The sequence below is a fragment of the Anser brachyrhynchus genome (genome assembly GCF_964034855.1).
Source record: "Anser brachyrhynchus genome assembly, chromosome: 19".
Lineage (NCBI taxonomy): Eukaryota > Metazoa > Chordata > Aves > Anseriformes > Anatidae > Anser > Anser brachyrhynchus.
In genome coordinates this window covers 11,302,123-11,326,195 of record NC_137712.1, presented here as the reverse complement: position 1 = coordinate 11,326,195, position 24,073 = coordinate 11,302,123, and the positions used below count along the sequence as shown (strand labels likewise).

At 48.0% G+C, this 24,073-nt stretch overlaps 1 protein-coding gene across 15 annotated transcripts in view; it reads right to left on the bottom strand.

Annotated features, from left to right (window-relative positions):
• ZNF618 (zinc finger protein 618) overlaps positions 1–24,073 on the bottom strand; it is a 167,151-nt gene that overhangs the window by 60,994 nt on the left and 82,084 nt on the right. For 13 of the 15 annotated variants that reach the window (XM_080561354.1, XM_080561362.1, XM_080561356.1 and 10 more), the window contains 3 exons: positions 19,820–20,076; positions 9,645–9,722; positions 1,086–1,124 (listed from right to left, as the gene is read on the bottom strand). In XM_080561354.1, the coding sequence (XP_080417480.1) occupies positions 1,086–1,124; positions 9,645–9,722; positions 19,820–20,076 (374 nt within the window). The remainder of the gene's footprint in view (positions 1–1,085; positions 1,125–9,644; positions 9,723–19,819; positions 20,077–24,073) is intronic. The other 2 variants (XM_080561361.1, XM_080561365.1) reach the window with 1 other exon arrangement.

Sequence of the window (24,073 nt, the reverse complement as noted above, 5' to 3'; positions counted from 1 at the left end):
CTTTTTTTTTTCCTCTTTTTAACCCAACCAGGGTCAGTTTGGCACTTCCAAGCCATCCTCTATGACTGGTAAGACTGGTAACTTACCTTTTCAGTGAAAGCCATGGTTCTTACCTAACAGGAAAAAATACAGGTCTCTAGAGATCTCAGGAGGTCTCCAGGCCAACATCCTGCTCAAAGCAGGGTCTGATCTGAGCTCAGACCTGGTTATTCAGTGCTTTATTCAGACTTGCCTTGAAAACCTCCAAGGATGGAGAAGGTACAACCTCTCTGGACAACCTTCTCCACAGCATGGGGGAAAACTTTTCCTCACATGTAGCCTGAACCTCTCTTCCAGCTTACGCCTGCTGCCTCTCATCCTCCCGCCATGCACCACACCTGGCTCTGTCCTCCCGATGCCACCAGGTCCCTGCTGCCCCGTCCCCGGGCTGAACCAGCCCCGCTCCTAGTGGAGGGCCCTGTGCTGAACCCCTCCACTCCATCAGCGTGTCTTTCCCCAGGGGGAACGGAACCAAATTGTGGGTTTGAGGTTCAAAAATCCTACATGGCTTGCTCAGGCTGGAGAGCTCAGCAACACCCGGGGCCGCCCCGAACGGGTGCGTGACGGGGAGGGCGGCGGGGCTCCGGCCGGCCCCTCGGCACCCCCCAGCCCGTCAGCGCCGCCCGGAGCTGCCCGGGCCCCGCCGCTCCGCTCCCGGCGGGCCGGGGGAGGCCGTGCCGAGCCGGGGGAGGCCGTGCCGAGCCGGGAGGCGGCCGCTGCCACTCCGCCCACCGCCACCGCCCCGCGGCCGCCATCTCCGCGGCGCCGGCCGCCCTCTGCCGGCCGAGCCGTCGCTCCGCAGCCTGCGGGGAAAGGCCCCCAGGGGCCCTGGGCCTCCCGGCCCCGCTCCTGAAATATCCGCCATCCCCGCTCCCCGCACCGGGCACCGGCCGCGCCGGGCCGGGAGCCGTGAGCAGCCGGTCCCGGCCGTGCCGCCGGGGGAGAGCGCCCAGCCGAGCGCCCTGGGCACCCTGCGCGCCCGCGGTGCTCGCACACGTCAGGCCCCGGCCCCCCCTTTACGCGCACACAGCGCCGTGAGTACTTACTGCCTTGTGAGGCTCCTTCACCTGAGGCAGCTTCAGTGTCTGCAAAGAGAAAGAGCTGCACTTAGATCTGACAGCAGACTCTGCCCCACGTCTGAGATCACGCAGCCTCGCAGCTGCCCCAGCACCTTGACCGCTCGCTCGTCTCCAGCCGCGTTGCAGCACCCCACACAGCGGCACCCCACACAGCGGCACCCCACCACAGCGGCCCACGATGCCTGCAGGGGCTGCCACCACTCAAACTTTTTCTGCGCTGTCGCAGAAGCTTGGTTTTGAAGCAGGACGGCTACAAGGGTGCCCCTACCCCAACCCTGCACCCCAGGGAGCAGCCTGGACCCTGAGGAGCGAGCCCCAGCTCTGGCAGCCTGGAGCAGGCTTCACTGAGGTGCTGGGCGTAAGGGTCTGCCCGCCAGGGTCTGCCCGCCAGCTTGGCTCAGCCCGGCAGAGGTGCTCCATCCAGGGCCCTCTTGGGCCCCACAAGCAGCACCAGGTTGTAGGACAGTCACTGGCACGGCCTCGGCCCCCCTTGGAAAGCCCCTGCCATCACCCCTCTGCTCTCAGGCCAGCCTGGCTCGCAGCGGAGTAGGAGTAGGGGGCCATGTATCTCAGGGCAGAGGGGTCGTGGCTGAGCTGTGCCTGGACTGACTGACACAACCTAATGATCCCAGCGTTATTCGTGGAGCTCATGATGATGCGTTTCATAATTTCTGCTGAAGGTTTGTAGAAATCGCTCATGTGCTTAATTCCTGGGCAAACGCTGTCAACCCAGGAAAGCAAATGGTGAACAACGCACCCAGCTCGGTCTCCCCTGGGAGATGCACAGCCGGCCCTGCTGCCACTTCCCTGGAGACTGTGCCCCCTCCTCCAACAGCGACGGCAAGCCTCTGTGAGAGATGGGCCATGAGCCACAGGAATCCCCCCAGGGCTACTCCATCCTGCTTTACTGAAGACACATGTGAAAAGATGGGAGAGAAAGCCCCCTCCACTGCAGCACGTGTGACCGCAAGCAGCACACAGCAAAGATTACGTTCAAGCCCTAAATGAATGCAATGGGCAAAGCTGCAAGCTGGAAAACAAAACCCAATGTTACAAGTCAAGGATCGTAAATGATTAGGACTTCCAAGCCATTTTGAAGTGTTTCATATTCATCCTAAGCTGCATATACCGTATGTCACGTTATCTAATAACATAACTACATTTCAAAATATTCCGTATGTCTCTTGGAATCATGCTTGCATTACTCTGAAAACCACAGCTGTGGAATGTCACAGCATTTTTAAATTTAAAATTTGCAACCTTAAGTAATAAACACTGTTTGCATTTAATTTCCTTCTTGTTTCTTAAAAAGAATACAAATAAATGGCTGGGGATTTATGAATTTGTACATTTCTTCCTGATTAACCTGCCCGATTAGATCACTTTTCTAGGCAGCAAGATTAAAGAGTATGCAATTAATTTGGCACAATTTCATAAACTGAGGGGCCAGATTAGAAAGCCTCAGTATCATATGCAAAACCTCGAAAGTCAAACCCCTGTATTTTTCCACAGCTGCTACTTGTTTGAATTACCACCTATCACTCAAGGAGAAAGCTAGCTGTGGCACAATGGAGTTCTGCAAAATACTGTTCTGGCGTTCACAGACAATGACATAAATAGACCATAAAAGATATGTAGTATGCATGCACCAGACTATTTCTGTCATTTAAATAGCTTTTAAAAGTACTTTAGTTAAACATAACACGAATCAAGCAACACGCAAAGGTTTAAAGAGCAGCCATTTCTGTACTTTCTTAAGAAATGCTGTTACTCTTAGTCATAAGATAGACTAAAGGCTTCATGGGAAAAAAAAAAGAAAAAGAAAAAGAAAAAAAGAAAAGAAAAAGAAAAAGAAAAAGAAAAAGAAAAAGAAAAAGAAAAAGAAAAAGAAAAAGAAAAAGAAAAAGAAAAAGAAAAAGAAAAAGAAAAAGAAAAGGAAAAAAAAACAACAACTAAAAATCCTCTAACAGCCCATTCTAAATCACCTTTGGGCTGAGACCAAGTAATTACAGCTTTAAACAAAAGACCAATTTCTGAGAAAGTTGCAAAAGTGAGAGTAGGGAGGTCAGCAGGAGAGCTGGAAAGTAAGCAAGTTAACTCCTGTGTCTCAAGTAACTTTCTGTATCTCCTATAAAAATCTGCCACAGAGTGTGAAATGCACATTAAAAAAAAATATAAAAAAAATGCTTGGGATGCAGCACAGAGTGCGAAATGCCTGCCCCAAAAATCCTATGATTTTTCAGTAGCAGATAATCATACAAATGAAACCCAGGTTTCTTCAGCTCAAAACCACCATCTCTCCTCAAGAATGGTTATTTCTCTATTAATTTTCAACTTCTCACCTCAAAATTGTTTCAGTCACAGAACTGCTCCAACTCAACACTCCAAAAACATGCACGTAGGCAAAATGCTTTTTTCCACATTCACAGTTTGAATGAGCCATCTTCCTTTCCATATTTTTGGAACTAAGCAGAAACCATTCTTGCAAAACACCCACCCGAAACTCCAGAAGCTCTGAGAATTTTTCAGATCATCAAACAATTGGTTAAACTAGAAATTTCACCTGAAGTCAACAACCCTACCCTGACGGTGCTGTATCAGGCCCTGGGCTGGCACACCCATGTGGAAAGGTAACAGAGAGCTGGTCTGTTCTCAGGGAGGCACTGCAGCAACTAAATAATGTCAATAAATAATAAAGAAAAACAGCTCAAGCAAAATCATCTTTCAGCCCAGAAAAGCTTATCTGGAAACAGAGAACTTCCACCAATTATTACAGCGGAGGCGATATATCCTGCGAGGGTTAAACTTGAGTCTTGCTATTTTCTTTCATTTGCTTTCTGAAGAATTCTCCATTGGGTAAAAATCTTGCCTGCTTGGCCTCAGCCCAGAGGTTTTTTAATTTACTTTTTGAAAGTCTAATAAAGTAATTTCAGCCATTTCTGAGTTATCTAAAAGTGAAATAATTCTCCTCACTCAAACCATGCCGATGTTTTTTGCTGCTCATGTTGCTCAAATCCAACTGAACCGTACAAAACAAAACTTTCTAGCTGACTAATTCCTGAAGAGACTCCAAACCTTCCAATGACTTGAAAAGCCCCACGTAGCTAAACAAAAAGCACTGTAAGCAACACATTTCTGAGGCCTACGTTTCCTGTAGGTGACGCGGCAACGTTTGTCCATGCTGACAGCTGGGACAGTGCCCACCAGTGCAACCAGGAATTTGCAGCCTCTCTGCTCCGGCCCAGCTCCAGCAGCTCTGCAGGGGGAGGAAGGAGCCCTGGTCCCATGGGGCTGCACAACAGCTCACAAAGGAGCCTTTGAGCCCAACATTTATTTTTTTTTTCGTTTTGGGGAGGCGCAGGGTAACAACCTTTTCACTTCTTTTCATTTCTTGCAATCTTTTCATTTCTTCCAAGATAATCTGTAGTGAGTAAATTTCTTACCTATGTACCTGACTCTTGGCAGAGTCAAAAGCTTCACGTGGGGTTCCCGTGCCTGCAACTGGGCTTTCAGAGCAAAGCAGAAAGGGAGCCTGCCCCTGCAAGGCAGCAGTTCTTTGGCAAACAGCTACCTCGACTCTTAGCACTTGCAAAGTACCAGGAGATCAATCGCTCCCTGAATTCCTCCAGCCAAGCAGAGCACCATAGAGAAGGCTCAATAAACTAAGAGAATGTCCAGTTTTTTATTAAGAAACCACCATTCCTGAAGGTAGATGAAGGAAAAAAAGCCTGAAGAAAGTCACTGTCAGCACAGCTTCTCTGCCATGGACATTGAGCGAGTAGGCAGGTGCACATAAAGAAAAATCTAGGAAATTTCTATTGAAAATGGTCGTTACAAAGAAGAATGTGATTTTTACTCTTTAAAGATGTCACCAAGTGAGAGTCAACATGGAACTGAACAACTCAAAGGATGAGAACAAATTTAGGCCTTGCGTGGGCTAAACCAATGATTTGATGATTAAGGACAAAAAGGGAGAGGGTCAAAGACCCCATGCCTGCACCAGCCCCAAGCCCCAGGCTCCCCAGCTACTGCTGCTACCTCGATACCGGGCTGCACAAAACGGAGCTTAGAAACGACCCAGTGCTAAGCAAGGACAATTTGGGACCTTTCAACCTCCCCTCCTGGGAACAGAACTTGTGTCACTGATTGAGGACAGCAGGACTAGCTATAGAGATGCTTTTTCATTTGTTCTGTCCCAAAGTAATTGTGTTGATCAGGTTTGAACCTTTCTCCTCATCCACGACAGGAAAGAGCTGATGATCCCACTGGATCACCAGCTCTGTCCCTCTGCAGGGCCTACCCAAATCCCATTAGTGACACAGCAACGACACAAGAAAGCAAAAAGCAGCGGGGCTGTTCAAGAGGAAGGGGGATATCCTTCAATGCCTAACAAAAAGTAGTTATTTCTGCTTGAGGACCCAAAAAGCCCTGGAAGAAAGCACCCAAGGAGAAGAAAAGCAGCCTGAGCTTGCTCCAGCTATTTTGACGCTGAGCTGGAGAGCTGATCCTGCATCAGCCAAACCCTCAGGCAAAGGCCTGGTACTGGGTGTCTGACACGTGGCGGTGGCTGATGCTCAGAAAAACCATCAGGCAAAGAGGGAATGCCAAGTCCTGCCACCGCTCCTTCCTTGCCCGGCCAAAATGAAAAGATGAAAAGGTCCAGGATCTGCGTTTCTGGCAGCTGACGATTGCACAGAATAGGCCAAGGGAGCTCAACTCATGGTACTTCGAGGACAAGTAGAACTAAAAGAGCTGGCTTGCCAGCGCTTTGGGGTTTGATCCAAAACGTGGACTGCAGATTCACAGGGAGAATATGGAGAGCGAAGAACCACACCCTCCGTGATAACCAGAAGGTTATCTCATATTTGTTATGGTGGACAATACCAGCCACTGCTTCTACATAAAACCTTAGGTACTTGTTGCAATAAAAGCATCTTCCAACAAAATTTCTTTAAGTCCTGCAGTCTTCTGCTATTTCCAGCATTGTTGCTGGTTCCGCTGTGTCTGACTCTCACTGGATAACAGGACACAGAGCTTTCCTCCCTATAGGCCTTCTTTTTTATTATTATTTTTGACGTATACATGACGTGCATATTCAATGGCATATTATTTGTCTGCAGACAGGTACACTTCTGAACTGCTTAAGAAGCTAGTTCGGGGTCTGTTTCTGGGAGAATCACATTTACAGAGTTGCATCAAGTTTTCAATTGGATTTGTTGTTGACTAGTATACAAGAATAAATATCTCATTTTGATTTTTATTGTCTTAAGGCAATTTAAATGCACTTTAAATGTTACCACTGCATGCATCAATTTACAGCAAGATAAAACAACACTTTCTAAGTTTTACATATATAAATTGTGCTTCTCCAGTGCTGACATGAAAATTACTAATAAATTTCCACATACAAAATTTTGAAAATTTCCATTTTCTGTAGCTACACATTAAAAAGACTTTGGAAGCAAAAGGCAAAGCAATGTCTCCACTGAGTTTGTGATAAACCTACAGATATCAATTGTACGTGTGTATTGTGATGAATCGAGACCATTTGATGCATACCTTAATTTCATTTGCAATATAAATAAATATATAAATACAAGTAAATTGAATCACACAATAGCAGCTGATCTCATACGAATGCAGCTCCTACAAATTCCTGTTGCAGTAAGGATCCCACAGTGCTTGTTGGAGAGAAGTAAAATAAAAGCAATCCTTGTCCCAAATTTAAATATTGCAATCATTATTATAAAATTATTGCAATGCTGTGAGGCAACAGTAAAGCCCTCTGTATGTCAGCAAACTATTAGAATCACAGAATCATGGAATGGTTTGGGTTGGAAGGGACCTTAAAGCCCATCCTGTTCCAACCCCTGCCATGGGCAGGGACCCCTCCCACCAGCCCAGGCTGCCCCCAGCCCCATCCAGCCTGGCCTTGGGCACTGCCAGGGATGGGGCACCCACAGCTCCTCTGGGCAGCCTGGGCCAGGGCCTCATCGCCCTCTGAGTAAAGAATTTCTTCCTCATTTAATCTAAACCTACCCTCTTTAAATTTAAAGCCATTACCCCTTGCCCTATCACTCCGCTCCCTGCAAAGAGTCCCCCCCTTAGCTTTCCTGCAGCCCCCTTTAGGCACTGGAAGGACGCTGTAAGGTCAGCCTGGAGCCTTCTCTTCTCCAGGCTGAACAACCCCAGCTCCCTCAGCCTGTCTCCATAGGAGAGGTGCTCCAACCCCTTGATCATCCTCGTGACCTCCTCTGGACCTGTTCCAACAGCTCCATGGCCAGGGGATTTCCCTGGCCCAGGTGCAGGACCTTGCACTTGGCCTTGTTGAACTCCATGAAGTTGGCACAGGCCCACCTCTCTGGCCCGTCCAGGTCCCTCTGGATGGCATCCCTTCCCTGCAGCATGTCAACCGCACCACACAGCCTGGTGTCATCTGCAAACCTGCTTGCTGAGGGTGCACTCAATTCATGTCACTAATGAAAGTATTAAACAGTACTGGTCCCAGTACAGACCTCTGAGGGACACCTCTCATAACTGGTCTTCATCTGCACATTGAACCTTTCGCCACAGCTCTCTAGATGAAGCCATCCAGCCAATTCCTTACCCACCAAATAGTCCACCCATCAAATCCGTGTCTCTCCAATTTAGAGATACGGATGTTGTGTGGGACTGTATCAAAGGCTTTGGGCAAGTCCAGGTAGATGACATCAGTTGCTCTTCCCTTGTCCACCAATGCTGTCAATCTGTCATAAAAGGCCACCAAGTTAGTCAGGCACAATTCGCCCTTAGCGAAGCCATGCAGGATGTCTCCATCACCTGTTTTCCAAGTCCCTAAGCATGGCTTCCAGGAAGATCTGCTCCATGATCTTCCTGGGCAAAGAGCTGAGGCTGACCAGTCTGTAGTTCCCTGCATCCTCCTTTTCACCCTTTCTCAAAATGGGGGTTATGCTTCTCCTCCGGTCACTGGGGACTTCCCCTGACTGCCACAACTTTTCAAATATGATGGAGAGTGACTTAGCAACTTCACCTGCCAGTTCCCTCAGGATTCGGTATGTCCCAGGAACCATATTCAGGTTCTTCAGATAGTCACAAACCTGATGTTCTCCTACAGTGGGTGGGACAGTTGCCACTCACTATTATTTTATGGATTTTTTTCTTCAACTGCAGAGCGAAGCTAGCTTGTAGCAGTTATTTAAAGGACTTCTAGGAGCTTTGTTGGCATTTAGAAAGAAATACCAGTATCAAAAACCAATTATGCATCTATCTGAGGATACATAAGAAGCTCTATGATGTTAAACAGCACACAAGAACTATGCAACCATGCAGTTAAAGGATTTATTATGTGACTGTAGACTCTGAGAAGTTTCAGATGCATGTTTGCTTTTCAGCTGTGCATTTGCTGACTTCTGAGAGTTTAAGCATTTAAGATTTAACACTGCATTAGCATTCATTATTCCTGGATTTTCAGTTTTCATTGGGAGATTCCCTGATGTGCCTTCAGACATTCCAGTCAATTGCTTAATGGAAGACCAAGTGCACTAATATTGCTAGTGACAAATGAGGAGTTATCGCAGATGCTCCTACAAGTCTGACACACTTCAGTGCTTAACTCAGGTGGAAGAAAATAAAAACACTGAAAGGCTTGTGATCTAGTTTCAAGTCCCTATGGTTTTGTTATTTTAGATACGTATTTCTCCAAATTATACATGCTACACTAATTGTACAAAACAGCCAAGCAAAACTTCCCCATTTCTGCAATTAAGTAACTTGAAATTAGCCAGACTTACAGAAAATTCAGGAAAAAGAAAATCACTTCTGACTAAGCACATGAAATTTCATGCAAACAATACATTTGGAAAGTGACCTCAGCAGGGGCCCAGGGATGATTTCAAGTATCATTTTATGTTTAGCATGAAAACACAGAAGCATACCACTGCCAGCATAAAGTGAGATGCACAGGTTAGCAGCCTGTACTGTGGGCATCCATAAATAGTAACGAACATCAGCACCTGATGCGTTTTACTGTGTGTAATCCTTTTCCATGAATAAAAACAACCCTCTGCACAGGTATGAACATCCTGAAGTCCCGGATTTTGCCTGAACTTTTTGCCTTGATCTGTAACTGTCCTCCACCCAGACACAGCAGGGGTGGATTATAACACCTCGGGCAGGTGCCTACACTGCCTGGGGCTGGCACATGATTTCATCTGCCAGGAGAGACTTAGTGATTTGCAGCTCTCCCAACACACAGCAATGCCGCAAATAGCCCTGTGCAGTAAATACTGCAGTTATCCTACTGCACCAAGCACAGCGGCTGGTCACAACTTCAGGAGGAATACTGCTGGAGTGGAGAGCCAAAGAAATCAGAGAGCCACAAAGATTATCCTACAAACAGGCTACCCAAAAGAAGCATTAGTGATGGACAAAGAAGTGGCAGAGCAATCTTCAAAGCCTTCCCCAAAATATTCCCTGAGCTTGAATGTTACCCCAGGATTCCCAAATATTTGAGCAGGAGAGAGATACCTCTATGCGCTCGCACATGGGTCTGGAAACAGTTGTAATACTTGTATTTCTTCCCACATATTCCACACTCATAAGATCCTGAAAAACAAGACAGAAAAGTATACAACGCCATATTAGATCAGGAAAAACAGCCTCACCATATACTTATCCATAAACCATGGACAAAAAAAATGCAGTTTGCAGCAAAGTAATTTTTGGAAGATTCACGGAGATAAATGCAGGAAATCACTATCCAGACTCTATTCGTTTTTCAGCCTTATTGAAGATTCCTTGGCATATTACCCTGAACTTACATTTTCAGTATATCTTTATAAATTTGCTAACATGAAAGGGCCACTCTCAAAATAGCCTGACTTATAATTTTATAATAATGACTAATATTTCCTATGGACAGAAATAACCTTGAATCACTTTTCAGTAAGTTCTAGTATATGGGAAAAAAGCTTTTCAACTGAAAAAAGAAGGCAGTATGTTATCTTGAGGCAAGTAGTTTTCAAAATTTCTCAAGAAATGCACAATGTACAAATTTCTCAGGAAACCCACAGAGATTTGGTAAATATCCACCCAGAGGAAACCAAATAGATACAAATAGAACTTTTGACCTTTTTAAGGAAAATCACATGACCACAGTAGTCTCTCTTCTCAATTTGTGTATCTAATTCCAGAAAACACACATCTGCAAAGAGTCATTTGAAATGAAACCAGAGAAACAGAGCTGGGAGAATCATTTGTAATGATGAAATTATGCAATGAATTTAGCCTCTTCTGTTTATTGGACAGGCAGACAAAAATTTCCTCAGATTTGTTATTTAAGACGATTCAACCTTTTTTTCCCACTCCATCTTGGCAAACAGGCTATAAATTAGACTTTCAAGCTCTCACTTGCAAAATGTATTGCATTTGTTAGCTGCCCATCAGGTAAGTAATAGATCCTATACGTCCTATCTGGTAGAGCAAGGGCAGCACTCACTGGAAGAGGAGGTGGGAGAAGACAGGGCTGAGGATTCTTTAGTGTGAACGGAGCATTTCCTTTCCACGGACATGCATGCAACCTTGGAAAAATCTTTTCCTGATCATGCGAAACAGCAAAACTCAAGGATGAGCCACAAACAGGAACACAGCATTCACACACGTCCAAATAAATACTCCCAAACATCACATTACAGCAATACTTACCGTGTGTTACTCTTGAGTAAGGTCTTTCCAGGAACAAAATCAAACGTTTTTTGAACACACTATACCCACATTCTTTCTTCTCCATGTCCTATTGCTTACAGCTTCTGAAGAAAACAACCCTCCTTCCATCTCACAGCCGTGCTGAATTCCCTGCCCATCACTGTTAGCATCACTTGGGACTGTCTTTTGAGCTCGGGAGGATACTTTGTCACTGATGCTCAAACAGGCAATTCGCTATAGCCCAAACACAGGAGAACACATCTGGAAAAACACTCTAAAATACTGACACTGTAGTCAGTTGACTATGATCTGCTCCACAGCCTCTTATATCGTACCTAGCCGCATTTCCTGTATACAGATACATATAGATGGGACAGTCATCACCCACGGCCACTCCACTCAGGTTATCCTAAGTGAAATCCTGGATACCAGCAAGTCAGCAGCATCTGCCAGCCCTCATTGTCCATGCTCAAAGACTGATGAAATTATCGCCAACCTCCACGGGTCTTTTCTGAAAACTATTCCAGCTAGAGTCCCAAAGCAAGCATGGCCAGAAGATGAGTGCGCTCCTGATCACTTGGTCCCTTCCAACCCGTAACCTTGTGCAATGCCTGAGGTTCAGCTGTACCACCAGCAAACTGAGACTGATGCCCACCCATGCCCCTAAAACAGTGCTGCGCACACACAGAGCACTGCAAAAAATAAAAATAAAAACAGATAAAAACCAATTAGGGGCTCTGGGCTGATTTCCCCTCCTCCCCCCCCATTTCTTGTATTTCTCCCCTCCTCTGCAGGTGGTCTAAGCCACATAAATGCATTTGCTTGTGCAGAAGTTCTTCAGGAAGAACATAAGCCATACAAGTGATTGCATAGCGTCTTCCCTTGCCAGTACGGAACCAAATTGGCACTGCTGCCCTGCACAATGGGCTCTGCCCAGGAAGCAAGGGCAGGAGCTGATGGCAGGACAGAGCCCAGCGCATCTCATGGCGAGCGCTTTGCTCCCCATATCCCCTGTGACCCAGGTCTCACATGCAACGTGGGGGAGGCTGGAGCCAGCTTTGCCAGGGGCACCTCTACCTGCCTCCTGCGTGCAGGTGGCCGAGCACTGCCCCACGGGGACTGTGAGACAGCCCAACAGCCCCAGCTGCGTACGCAGCACACCATGGTGGGGTCAGAGGCACAGATCCCACTGTGAGAGAAAGGAGGGAGTGTTTGCCACAGTAAACGTGTTGTTAGAGTGGAGTAGAGATGAAGTGAAAAAAAAATCACATGCTAAGGCTCTGCAGAGGACATGCTTGTGTTGCCTTGGGCAATGCCACTGTGGTCACGGCTTATTTCAGACCTCACCCACATCAGGATGTGCCATGCAGGTTAAAGCTGCTTGTAGTAGGTGAGAAGATGGGGAGGGTTTTTGGTTAGTTGGTGCACTCAGTTTGGCCAGACTTCTACTGAGCCTTGCAGATAGAATTTGGGCAACACACCCAGAGTGTCCAGAGCTTTCCCTTGCTCTCTTGTCCCTGATTAGACTTTCACACCCTTCCACCACATACCAGACGTGTATCTCAATACATGGTCAAAAATCCAGGTCCCTGAATATCGATTTCGTGTTTATCCAACAGGAGAGCCACGTTCCACTGCTTTTCCATCTAAATTGTGCAGAAAAAATCAGAAAAGAGCCCTTAAAGTGGATGCATTTCCAAAGGATAATGATAGCTGATGCCTATTAAAAATCTCTGTAGCCTCTGACATTTTGTTGCCAAGCCACAGGGACAGATGGCCTTGGAAATTTTTAAGGCTTTTGCAGCACTTATGTGGTTTAACTAAGGAGAATCCAAAGATCTCATGAATTATGTGTGCATAGCAGCTCAGCAACTGAGACATCAGCATCACGGTATGAATCAAGCATGTGCATGTTAGATTGATAGTCTCAAAGCAGAAGGATTCACTCTTCACTTTGTCTCAGAAACATTTCTGATTTAATGCATGACTTTAAAAATCCTCTCCAAAATACTTCTCATAAAGCCCGGCCCAGACTGGGAGTTTAAATAGTCTTGTATAAAACTTCTCCTGATCAACTCACAGATAACTCAGTCCTTCAAAACACAAATACTGACCTGATGGTATTCCCAGCGTTAGAAAATCATCCACACCAGCCAAACAGTCTCCCTCCCCTTCTCTTGATTTACAGTGCCAATACCATTTTACTTTCTTCTCCTTTCTAGATCACTTCGCAGTGCGCTTCTTGGCCTTTCTTGCCCTCACAGCCCTGCCCTGAGAAACGCTGATGTGCTGGACCTCTTCAAATGGCCCTGGCCCAAGGCCAGCACATGAAGTGAGCAAGATAAAAAGGACAAAGGAGGAGGAGAGGAGACATCAGCTCTCTAAGCTGTGCCCTCCCAGACACACCGGCGAGGAGACAGCAGCTCTGGGCCCGTGGGAGCCATCAGTCTAGTGGCTTCCCTTGCTTGGGATGACCCAGGGGAACCCATGGGCCTTGTGAGACTCCTGCATAACAGCAGATCAAAAGGAATCACAGAACAACAGAATCACAGAATTGTAGGGGTTGGAAGGGACCTCAAGACATCATCAGGTCCAACCCCTCTGCCAAAGGAGGTTCCCTAGAGCAGGTTGCCCAGGTAGGCGTCCAGATGGGCCTTGAATATCTCCAGAGAAGGAGACTCCACAACCTCCCTGGGCAGCCTGTTCCAGTGCTCCGTCACCCTCACCATGCAGAAGTTCTTTTGCATGTTGGTGCAGAACTTCCTGTGCTCATTTTATGGCCATTGCCCTTTGTCTTATCGCCAAAAACCACTAAAAAGAGGTTGGCCAAATACCTCCATCTCCCACACTTCAGGTATTTGTAAAGATTTGTAATAAGATCCCTTCCCAGTCTTCTTTTCTCAAGGCTGAACAGACCCAGGTCTCTCAGCCTTTCCTCACAGGGAAGATGCTCCTGGCCCCATATCATCTTTGTGGCCCTCCGCTGGACTCTTTCCAGGAGATCCCTGTCTTTTTTGTACTGCGGAGCCCAGAACTGGACACAGTACTCTAGGGGAGGCCTGCCCAGGGCAGAGTAGAGGGGGAGGATCACCTCCCTTGACCTGCTGGCCATGCTCCTTTTAATGCATGCCAGGATCCCCTTGGCCTTCTTGGCCACCAGGGCACACTGCTGGCTCATGGCCAACCTGCCATCCGCTAGGATCCCCAGGTCCTTCTCCACAGAGCTCCTCTCCAGCAGGTCATCCCCCAGCCTGTACTGATCCATGCGGTTGTTCCTTCCCAGGTGCAGGACTCTACACTTGCTCCTGTACACTTTTCCTCATTTGTTTCTTCCCTAAATTCCTTCACTCCTTCCACTGCCTGTGCGGGGGTCAAAAGGGCGTTCGAATGAATTTCATTAGCACCTGGATAATTAGGCACCTGCGGCCAGACAGCAACTTCCAGCAGAAAGCAGAACCAGAGGGCAGCCCTGTAGGGCTGAGAGCAAATGGGCCCAAACTCAGCAAAACACAAAAAAAGAGCACGTTTTGGGGGTCTGCCCCAGTCACCTCCAGATGCTGCCCCAGCTGCAGTCCAGGTGCAGCCCCTGGGACCCTCTTGCCCCAAACCAGACTCTCCAGAAGATTTTTGGGAAGTCACTTAGTTCACCCCATTCTTCAGGTTCTTATTTGTAACAGAAGGACTCTCTGTTTCTAAAGCAAGGGTATTATGAGGAGAAGAGGGTGGCGAAGTGGGAGAGGAGTGGGGGATGGAAGCCCCCGCTCTCCGTAGTGAGGGGTCTGAGGGTAAAAGCGAGGGGAAATGGAAATGTCAGGGTGTGGTTGGGCCTCGGGATGCGGGACCTATGCATCCTGCCAGGAATAATCGTCCCAGAAGAAGAAAGGGTGCCTTCGTGAGGTGTTTGGACTAGAGGGAATGGCCTCAAGTTGTGCCAGGGGAGCTTCAGGTTGGAAATTAGGAGACACTTCTTCTCAGAAAGTCAGTCAGTCAATGCAGTCAGGCATTGGAACGGGTTGCCCAGGGAAGTGGTGGTGTCGCCATCCCTGGGGGTGTGTTTAAGGAAAGGTTGGACGTGGTGCTGAGGGACATGGGTTAGTGGGTGACACTGGTGGTAGGGGGATGGTTGGACCAGATGGTCTTGGAGGTGTTTTCCGACCTTAATGTTTCTGTGATTCTGTGTTACACTGACAAGAGGCTAGAGCCTGAGCTGGAAAGCATCATGTGGAACATGTGGAACAAGGTCTTATCAGGCTGCAATTTGCAAGGTCCTGCAGTTTTGCCACCTAACCTAACCCATAAAAGTGGCCTAAAAGAAAGCTGGAGAGAGACTCTGTCAGGGAGTGTAGCCATGGAACCAGGAATAATGGCTTTGAACAAATGGAGGGGAGATTTAGCTTGGGTGTGACGTGAGGTAGAAATTCCTCACTCAGAGCACAAAGCGCATGTGGGAATTAGGCCTGAAGATGCACCTTGCTTCTGTTCTTTTCTGTAAAGTAATTTTAATTACCTAAAAAACAGTGTTAAAAATAAACCCAGGGCACAGGATGGGAGGTGCAGGGCAGTCCCTGTGGTCAAGGGGCAGCCTTTCTCTCTGGCAAGCCAAATGGCCCGGGGGAGCCAGCCCCAGAAAAGGGGCCTTCAGCCCCCCAACCCTCCTCCTTCTTCCATCTTCCAGGCCGCTCCCAACACAGCCGCCTTTGGCCACGCATGGGCCGCTGCATCGCAGAGGCTTGCTGAGGTCACAGTGGCCACCAGTGCCCCGCATGTGCTGCGGGCCCTATAAAACAGGCCCCCCTGCAGCTGGCCCACCACTCGCTCAGCGACTAGGTCCTCCGACAGCCGGCGTACGCGGCAGGAAGGAGACTAGAAGCGGCACAGCGAGAAGCAGCCCTGCTTGGTGTGCGAGGACAGCAATGCCGTCCAAAGAAGCACCAAGAAGGAATGCAGCTAACAAGAAGGAGAAGTGTCATGGGCGGAGGGATAGCGCCGGCAGCACAAGAGACACCAGTGCTCAAGAGACCTCTGGCGCGCAGCCCACACACACGTACAAGCGGTACCACTGGTACCACAACGATGCGGGGAACAGGCCGCCCCCTCTAACATCCAGCGACAGGGGGCCTGGGCCTTCCCATAGGCACAATGGTGGCGTGGGGCAAAATCAGGAGCATCAGGCAGACAGCCGTGGGGAGCAGAGGCGTGCCCATAGTCCAGAACGGAGCGTGGGACCCAGCCATGGCCGAAAAACGTATGGCAGCATCGAACCCATGTGTGAAAATCAAGCTGACGGTGGCATGGGACCTCAGGGTGGAACTGGACGAGCCCCTGGTTCGGCACCCTGGCCTGAAAACATTTGGGATGGAAGGCATCCTTTTTGGGCAGTCCTGGGCAAAGACTGGCTTATCCTTCTGCCAAACACTGTGGAGCCCATGGAGACGAATCCACCAGAAGATGTGGAGAAACAAATGGAAGTGGATCCATCTCCACCAGAACAGACCTGGGACTACCGCAGCATGTCGTTGCTCTCTTCCATCCGAGAGCACCAACAGCGTCGCAGGAGTGCCCGGCCAGCTCCCTGCTCGATGCTCAGGCTCCATCCCAAGCATTAGCTTGGAGCCACCAAACACCACGGACATCCCGCAGGCTTACCTGCAAGATGTCCCGGCAATAAAGAAATCTGTTGCCAATTCTCAGGGGTTGTGTGAGTGCTTCTTTCCCATCCCCCAGCCCTTGTGCGAGAGGTGGCATCCCTTCTGCACAGAGCCTCGAGGAAGAGCACAAGAGAGGACCCAGCTCCCTTTGGGCTGCTGCGCTGGGGTGACAGGAGGAGTCCCCAAGGGCCACCATACACATTGAACATTTGTGAAAATAGACTGAGGGGTGAGAACAGTAGTGTGTAAGCAATTATAGGTGGCTGATTTCTTATACAAGAGTAGGTTCATAGACCTTCCTCTTCCTCTTGATCTTGTTGATGAGCTCCTTGCTTATCCACACAGGTCTCATGCCTCCCTACCCTGATTTCCTACTGTTAGGGATGCACTGATCCTGAGCTTGGAAGAAGTGCTGTTTAAATGTTGCCGAGCTCTCACAACCACCCTTGCCTTCTAGCAATCTTGCCCATGAGATAACCCCAAGTAGGTCTCAGGAGAGGTCGAAGTTGGCTCTCCGAAAGTCCAGGGTAGCAATCCTACTTTTTGCCTTACTTCTTCCACCAAGTTCCATCTTGAACTCCACCATCTCATGGATCGCTGCATCCCAACGCAGCATTACAAAAGCTGTAGCAGTCCAAAAACTCAAACATCAGCAGAGCCGTGGCACTTCCCGCTCATCCACCGCAGGGCTTGAAACAGAGTTTGGTGTAGACCAGAGCTCAGGGGGAAACACGGGAACTTGCAGCCAAACAGCAGGCAGCATGCACACAGCCTAATCTGATGAAAGCCCTACAAGAGCATAACCGCAACCGAGCTGGGAATCCCTGTCATAAACTGCTGAAAGTTACAGATGTGTGAAAATGGCGGGGCCCTGCAGGAGACGTGGCTCAGAAAAGAGGCACAGATCTTCTAACGCACGCTGCGGCCCAGCCCTGACGCCAAGCCCGCAGAGAGCTCTGTCACCTGCAGCCACGTGGGCTCTGCCGCCGCAGGCACCGCGGCCCCGGCTCAGGCGAGACATCCCCTGTGCTGCCCACCGTGCCCAATGCACCATGAAACCACAGTCTGGGGGGCAGCCTTCCCATTCCCATGGAAACGATGGGGATTCATTTACCTCCAGTTCTCTACTTCATCCCACAACATGAATTACTATAAAAAATAACCCTTTTTGACACCTTCTCAGCTTCTCTGACGAAGGGGAATAAAACCCTACCGAGGCCTTGCCCTTCTGCATGGCTGAAGTGATTTAGACACAGGGCTACCAGAATTGCAAGAAAGGCTCCAGGAGAACACCTCCTGGAAGCACCGGCGAGCAGCAGCAGAGCACGTGGAGCCTCTGCTCCGGAGCTGGGCAGCACCGGTGCCCCCGGCTGCCTGCAACCTTGGGCTGCCTCAGAGCAGCAGCCGAAATCACCGGTGCAGCAGCAGGCACAGGGCTTTTCCCCTGTGAGTTCCGCAAATGGCTGCAGCCATAGAAATAGTGCCTGCCTGTGGTTTCTGCGGGGGGTGGACGGGACCAGAAGAATTGACTGAGAGCCAGTTCCAAGAAACCACAAGGAACTGATATCTGGGCACCACAGTCGGTCCACACAGAGCACAGTATTTGGTGGCCAAACAGAAAAGTTATTCAGAGCCACCTCCCCAACAAACAAGAATTATGCGAGTGGCTGGATGAATAGGGGCACTTACAGGGCTCTTTGCACAAAGGAATCGGCCACTAACTGCCAATCGCCTCAGGACCAAGTTGCCTTTAAAGAAACCCAGCACGAGGCTATAAAATAACAAATGCGATGCACATTTGATTTCAAGAAGCAATTCCAGATAGAAGTTTTCCAGTTTACTTTCTAAAGCTCTCAACTACCACTTGTTAGCTAGTAAAGAACCCTCTCTGTCCCTCACCCCATGGGGAGGAAATCATGTTCCCCTCACCCCAGCCTGTCCCCAATACCCTCGATATGTGACATGTTGGTGTGCATCCAAGCTAGCCAACAGCAAAACCCGACTCCCCACTTTGCATGACAATCTAGTCAACCTTAGCTGGAAACCACATTCTCAGGAGGCGCCACCTGCAGAGCCCAGCCAGCAGGAGGAGGGGAAGGGGGTCCTACGTGACAGGGGCCCAGGTCCCCTCGGCAAGGGCTGGCGACCACAGCTGGAAGAGAAGCTCCTATTGCCTCTGCTCAGCAGCCATCCCCGGGGATACCTCTGTGTTTCAGGGTTGCCCATGCAGTCTCCAACTTCTCAAGAGCTGTGGAGACGCAAAAAAAAACCTGAAAATACACAGAGTGTTTCCTCCAAAGTAGAAGGTTTTTAAGTTGAAGCCAGTTACGGACTTAGGCTTTCCCCAAATGTTTTAAACTTGCATAAACAGCAGTGACCTCCCACCCTGCCTTTCCTAGTGGCCGTCCTGTTGGCAAAGGGAAGACAAGCAGGACCACAATGCTCCCAAGACAGTCCCCAGCTAACAACATCCTCCAGGGTTTCTTTCCAACAGCATGAACAGCAATCAAGCAAAAATCAGGAGAAAATCTAACATCAGTGGCCCTTTTCTTTCCCCCTGCAAGACAAACCAACCCCAAGAGCAACATCAGGCAGCTCAAATTAGCTTTCTCCCTAGCCCCTTGAAGGAAACATCATCCCACCTCTCTCTCTTCTTCGTATCAGCAACCACCCTCGCTCTCAGTCACTGCTCGGCACCTGGGACCTGCTCCATGTCGCAGCGATGGAGGAGACACTTTAGCCAGAGCAGAGGCTCCCCCAGGGCCCCACAGAAAGGCCCTTCTCTGGAGCCGGAGAGGACAGTCTGATGTTCACAGCAAAAAAGAAAACTTTCTCATCGCAACTTCACAGCTCTAGGTGGGGTGGGGATAGGAAATACTGTTTTGGAAGTGGCGCACCGCAGCCAGCTCAAAGTCAAAATTATTCCGAAATGTTACTAGCAAACAGAAAAGCAAACAAACAGCAACCCGTAAAACTGTTTCTAAGCTAAATCTAATTATTTACAGGAAACATCTACTTTCATCAAAGCAACTTCCCTCAAAACATTTAAACTTTTTCTCAAGCTTTTTTCCTGGTTTCCTCTATGCTGGGCAGCCCTGGGTTCACCAAGAATTTTGCATGACTGATGGACATGTGATTTAACTCTTCAGAAGAGGTGATAATCTTTCTCTTAAAGTTACCCTTATCTTGGTTGAGTCTTTAGGAGTGACCAGATGCAAACAGACAGCAGCAGTTAAAGAAAGTCACCAATCCTGAGCCAGGCCCCAGGGAGCAACGTGCACCTCGCCCTGGTCTGTCCAGCAGAGCCGAGGCGCCAGGAGCAGCTCTGGGGCACACTGACCCACAGCTTACCGAGCGTCTGCTGGTTGCGAACCCCACCGATCACCACGCAGATCTCTGCTGGCACGTCTCCTGGCCCATCTTTTATGTTCTTCTTCGAATCTTTGGCGTCATCCTGCCAGATCACCTCTTCGATGTAGTCATCTGGTACCTCTGTTTTCACCTTCACCTCAGTCATCATTCCAGCCTCTTCACTGGGTGAGGACTGAGATGTCACCGAATCGGAGCCCTCTGCTTTTGGGCTCCGTGGGCTCCTCTTCAAACACTCCCTAAATGGGGGGAAAAGAAGAGAAACCATGAATTCTCATTTTCAAGCACTCACTTTTAATGGGTGGGAATTCAGTAAAGATATTTTTGTTTAATGCAATTACTTTAAAATGTGGCTTATTTTAAAATATGGTTAGGTATGGGTGTTGGTCATATAAATAAACAATAATTACATAATAGTAAACAACTAAAACCAGACAAAAGTAGTAAAACCACTTGCCAGTAATGAAAATAACCTTAATCATCACTAACAGCAGTATCAGTCAAAACCAGCCCTATTCAGTGAGCAGGAGCACAGAACTTCAGCTGGCTCCTAAAAGGTCAAGGACGACAACTCCAGCAGTCCCAACGACGACTATCGTGCCAAAAGTAGTCCACACATGCAGAGGAAACATCATTTGCTCCTGACATTTTTAATTTGGAGCTATCTCTGCCCCTGTGCATTCCTCTGTGCATTAATCTACTGTTGCATCCTCTCTTAACCCTTCAAAGCAACCTAACTCTCATCCTGTGGTATTCGTATGGCCTTATTTAACATATACAGTGATGATCAGAGATGATACAGAGTAATGATCATACAGTATGATAGTAACATCTAGGGAGGCTATTAATTTATGGGCAGATGCAAGTATTAAAGGTGACAGGGAAAGTGTGGTGGGCAGGAAAAGATGGAGGAGGAAAGGATTTAGGAGCAGATGAACGAAATAGTGAGAAAACTCAGAATTAATGGAAGAAAAGAATCAAAATAAAATACATGAATTCCCAAACCCCCTAAGTGAAGGAAGGAACCTGGACAACCCAAAGCTGCATGGCAACACCAGCAAAATTCAAATGTGCTGAGGTGGCAAAAGACAGAGGGATTTAGAGCACATCAGACAAGGACCAAGTACTAACCCAGTGTAGCTCCTTTTCCAAATGCACCATCCCATCATTCTTTATGGGCTCCCTGTTTTCAAGACTGACTATTAATAAATTCCAACATGCAATGCAAAAACAAAATAATTGCTGGTTCAGTCTGCGCAGAAATCAGAAGAACTAAATATATAACTATATCGTAGATTACACAGAACATGAGATTTTAAAGAGTATGTGACATATTTAGAGTCATATTAACACTGGGAACAGCCAGCAGTGTTTGAAAAAGTTATAAGCGGAAGTAATAGACAAAATTAAGTGAAAAATAGGCTGAACTTATGGGAGCTATTAGACCATGCAATGGCAAAAAAAGAAGGAAATCCCATTGCTTGGAACATCATAGGAAGTCAGAACAAAGCATAAATTAACATGTTATAAAACTAACTCCTGCGACGCTTTCAGATTCTGGTTATGAAGCTGGAAGACAAATCCAAATGCTGCAACTGAAGGAGAAGGCGCTCAGCGGGTAAGCCTGGGAGGCTGGAGATGAGAGGAGCAGATGAAGGAAGAGAACAATCTTTTGCAGTAATTACTGCACAACCTCCTACACAGACACGTAGCTGCTATTTCAGAATGGGTCAATCACATCGTATCACCAGATATGTTATTATTCATCCCTTCATTCTCATTATGGAATGAAATGTGCAATTAATAGCCCCTAAACAGAGAGAATTAGCCTTGACCTGCCTCCCCACTCATGCCCATCCTCCTCACACATGCTTCCCCCCATGCTCCCAAAATCATCCAGGGCTTTTACAAGTGAGAAAGATGAATTAAGACAGAGAAAATGTGGTTGAAAATTGGAAGTTCTTTATGGTAATATTATTGGACGTCCAAGAAGGTCCATCAATCTCACCAGACAGCAACATGGCTGAGTGCCCGCTCCAAAGCCGAAGCAAAGGCAGCAGCCAGGAGTGAGAGTGAAAAGGGTGGGATCAATTGTAAATCAATCAGACCAGGAAGGTGTGAAATGCAAAACACTGATAAAGGCAGCAAAAGCCATGGGTTCTGGGGAAGAAAATCCCCCCCTTAATGGGGGAAGGGGAGGAAGACCAAAATCAAAGCACTACAATTCTCGTTGTTAGGCAGAAAGGTAAAAGCAGTCAGTAAAAGCCGGCTTTGACCTAAAATGAAGGCGAAATGGCTCAGTTATTGATGGCACAGCAACCTGTACTTGCCAATCCCGGACAGAACAACATAAAAATCAATGCAGGAGCCAAGTGATGTGGAATTAAAAGCTTATACAGCTAGCAGTGAGACTAAGGATAGTGCTTTCTGAGCAGATCATAAGTTTGGTGGGAATAACAGAGATCTTCTGATGGTGCCCAGCTTTATGTCACATTCAGACAAAATTTATCGGCAGTACATGGCCCAGAGAGAGCAACAGGCCACGTGCTGTAAGGCAAAACGCTGTCCTCAACCTGTAGTGCTCCTGAGCAGAGTTATTTCCACAGGGCTTCCCAAGTGGTTGATTTGAGACAGATTTATTCATTGTGCTCTGGAATTAAATTTAATATCATCGCTGCCAAAATTTACTGCTGACTGAAGGAGGTGTGGGGGATGGAGAGCAATGAGTGTGAAAGGGATGCCAAAACCGGTGATCCCAGTCGCTCTGTCAACTGGACCTGCAGAAGCCGAGTAGTTGCAGTGTAGCAAAATGTGTCCAGGTACGTGGTGCCCCCATGGACATGAGTCCAATGCTCACCCACAGCCCCCCAGGCAGGTCGCTTCGCAGCCACGGAGCCACGCTCTGGCCAAAAGGACTAACGCGACTTCTGGATACACACGCGTGAGAGCAGAAAGATGTAACATGGAGGTGCTTTTCTCTTTGCACAAAGCTGTGGCAAAGCCAGCTCCAGTGCGCTGCAGACAGGCTGAGCACCCTCGTTTTTAAAAGGTGATTAGCGAAGCTGGAGAGGGTTCAAAAAGAGGCACTCAAATGGTTCAAGACTGGGAAAAAATGCTTTATGACTTTATGAGACCAAACAACTTCATGCTGCTTCTCATGCCAAAAGGAAGACTGAGAGATGATTTGATTGCAGCGTATTATAATCTTCATGGGGAGAAAATACTGTCTTTCCTTAATTTGGCAGGGAAAAGTAGAGAGAGAGCTCATCACTGGAAGCTGGAACCAGTTGAAATGAGGCATAAAATGTGAGCACTGATGGTGGTCCACTGGAACAACCATTTTCCAAAGGATGTGCTCAGGCAGAACAAAACTCTCAAAGGCTCCAAAACCCAGGGCATCTGCATCTGGCCAGCCCCAGGTTAAGGGGCTCGGTACACATGTGCCGGCCAGAGGCACACAGGTGCCCGACTTGGTGGCCACAAGCTGCAGGAAGATGTAAGCGAGTAGACCAGACCGATGGACTCTCTGAAACTTTGCTCCTGACACTCACTGACTTTCTGGATCCATCTCTGCCAAGAAAGTAACTTCCCCGTTGGGAAGTCTGCTCTTAGCTGGGACCTAAATCTGCAAGTATTAATTAAAAGCAATCCATTCCTCTGACATTGCCCCATATGTTACAATCCTGATCAGATACTCAGTGTAGAGGACACCAGCCCAAAATGTTTCTGCAACTATCTTCTGCATGCTTTTGGAGCATGGAAGCACTGAAATGAGCCCACAGGTCCTCTCAAAAATAATAATAATTTTAAAAAAACAGCGCCACTGGATTGTCAGAATTGAGACCCTCTCTGTCTTCTGACACTTTCTAGGAGCAATGAGAGCAGCAGCTAGCAGATGTACCCAGGTGTCAGGGAAGTGAACCTACAGCCCCCAGTGCTTCCCGTCGAGCACCCCGGCATCGCCTGCACGGTGACCCAGCGGTGAGGTCTATGCACAGCCACGTCCCGCTCACATCCCACATCTAGGGAGAGAAGGGAATAAATGATGAACACTAACTACAAGAGATTTTTTTTCAGTATATATATATACTCCCACCTCTGCTGCCACAGCCCCAGGACACACATTCACCTCCAGCACCCCGAGGTGCCAGTGTTTTACTGCACAAGCCAGATCCCATTTCAGAGCACTGAGGGCCCCAGCACCCAGACTACAGAAGCCAATATGCAGAGAATGCC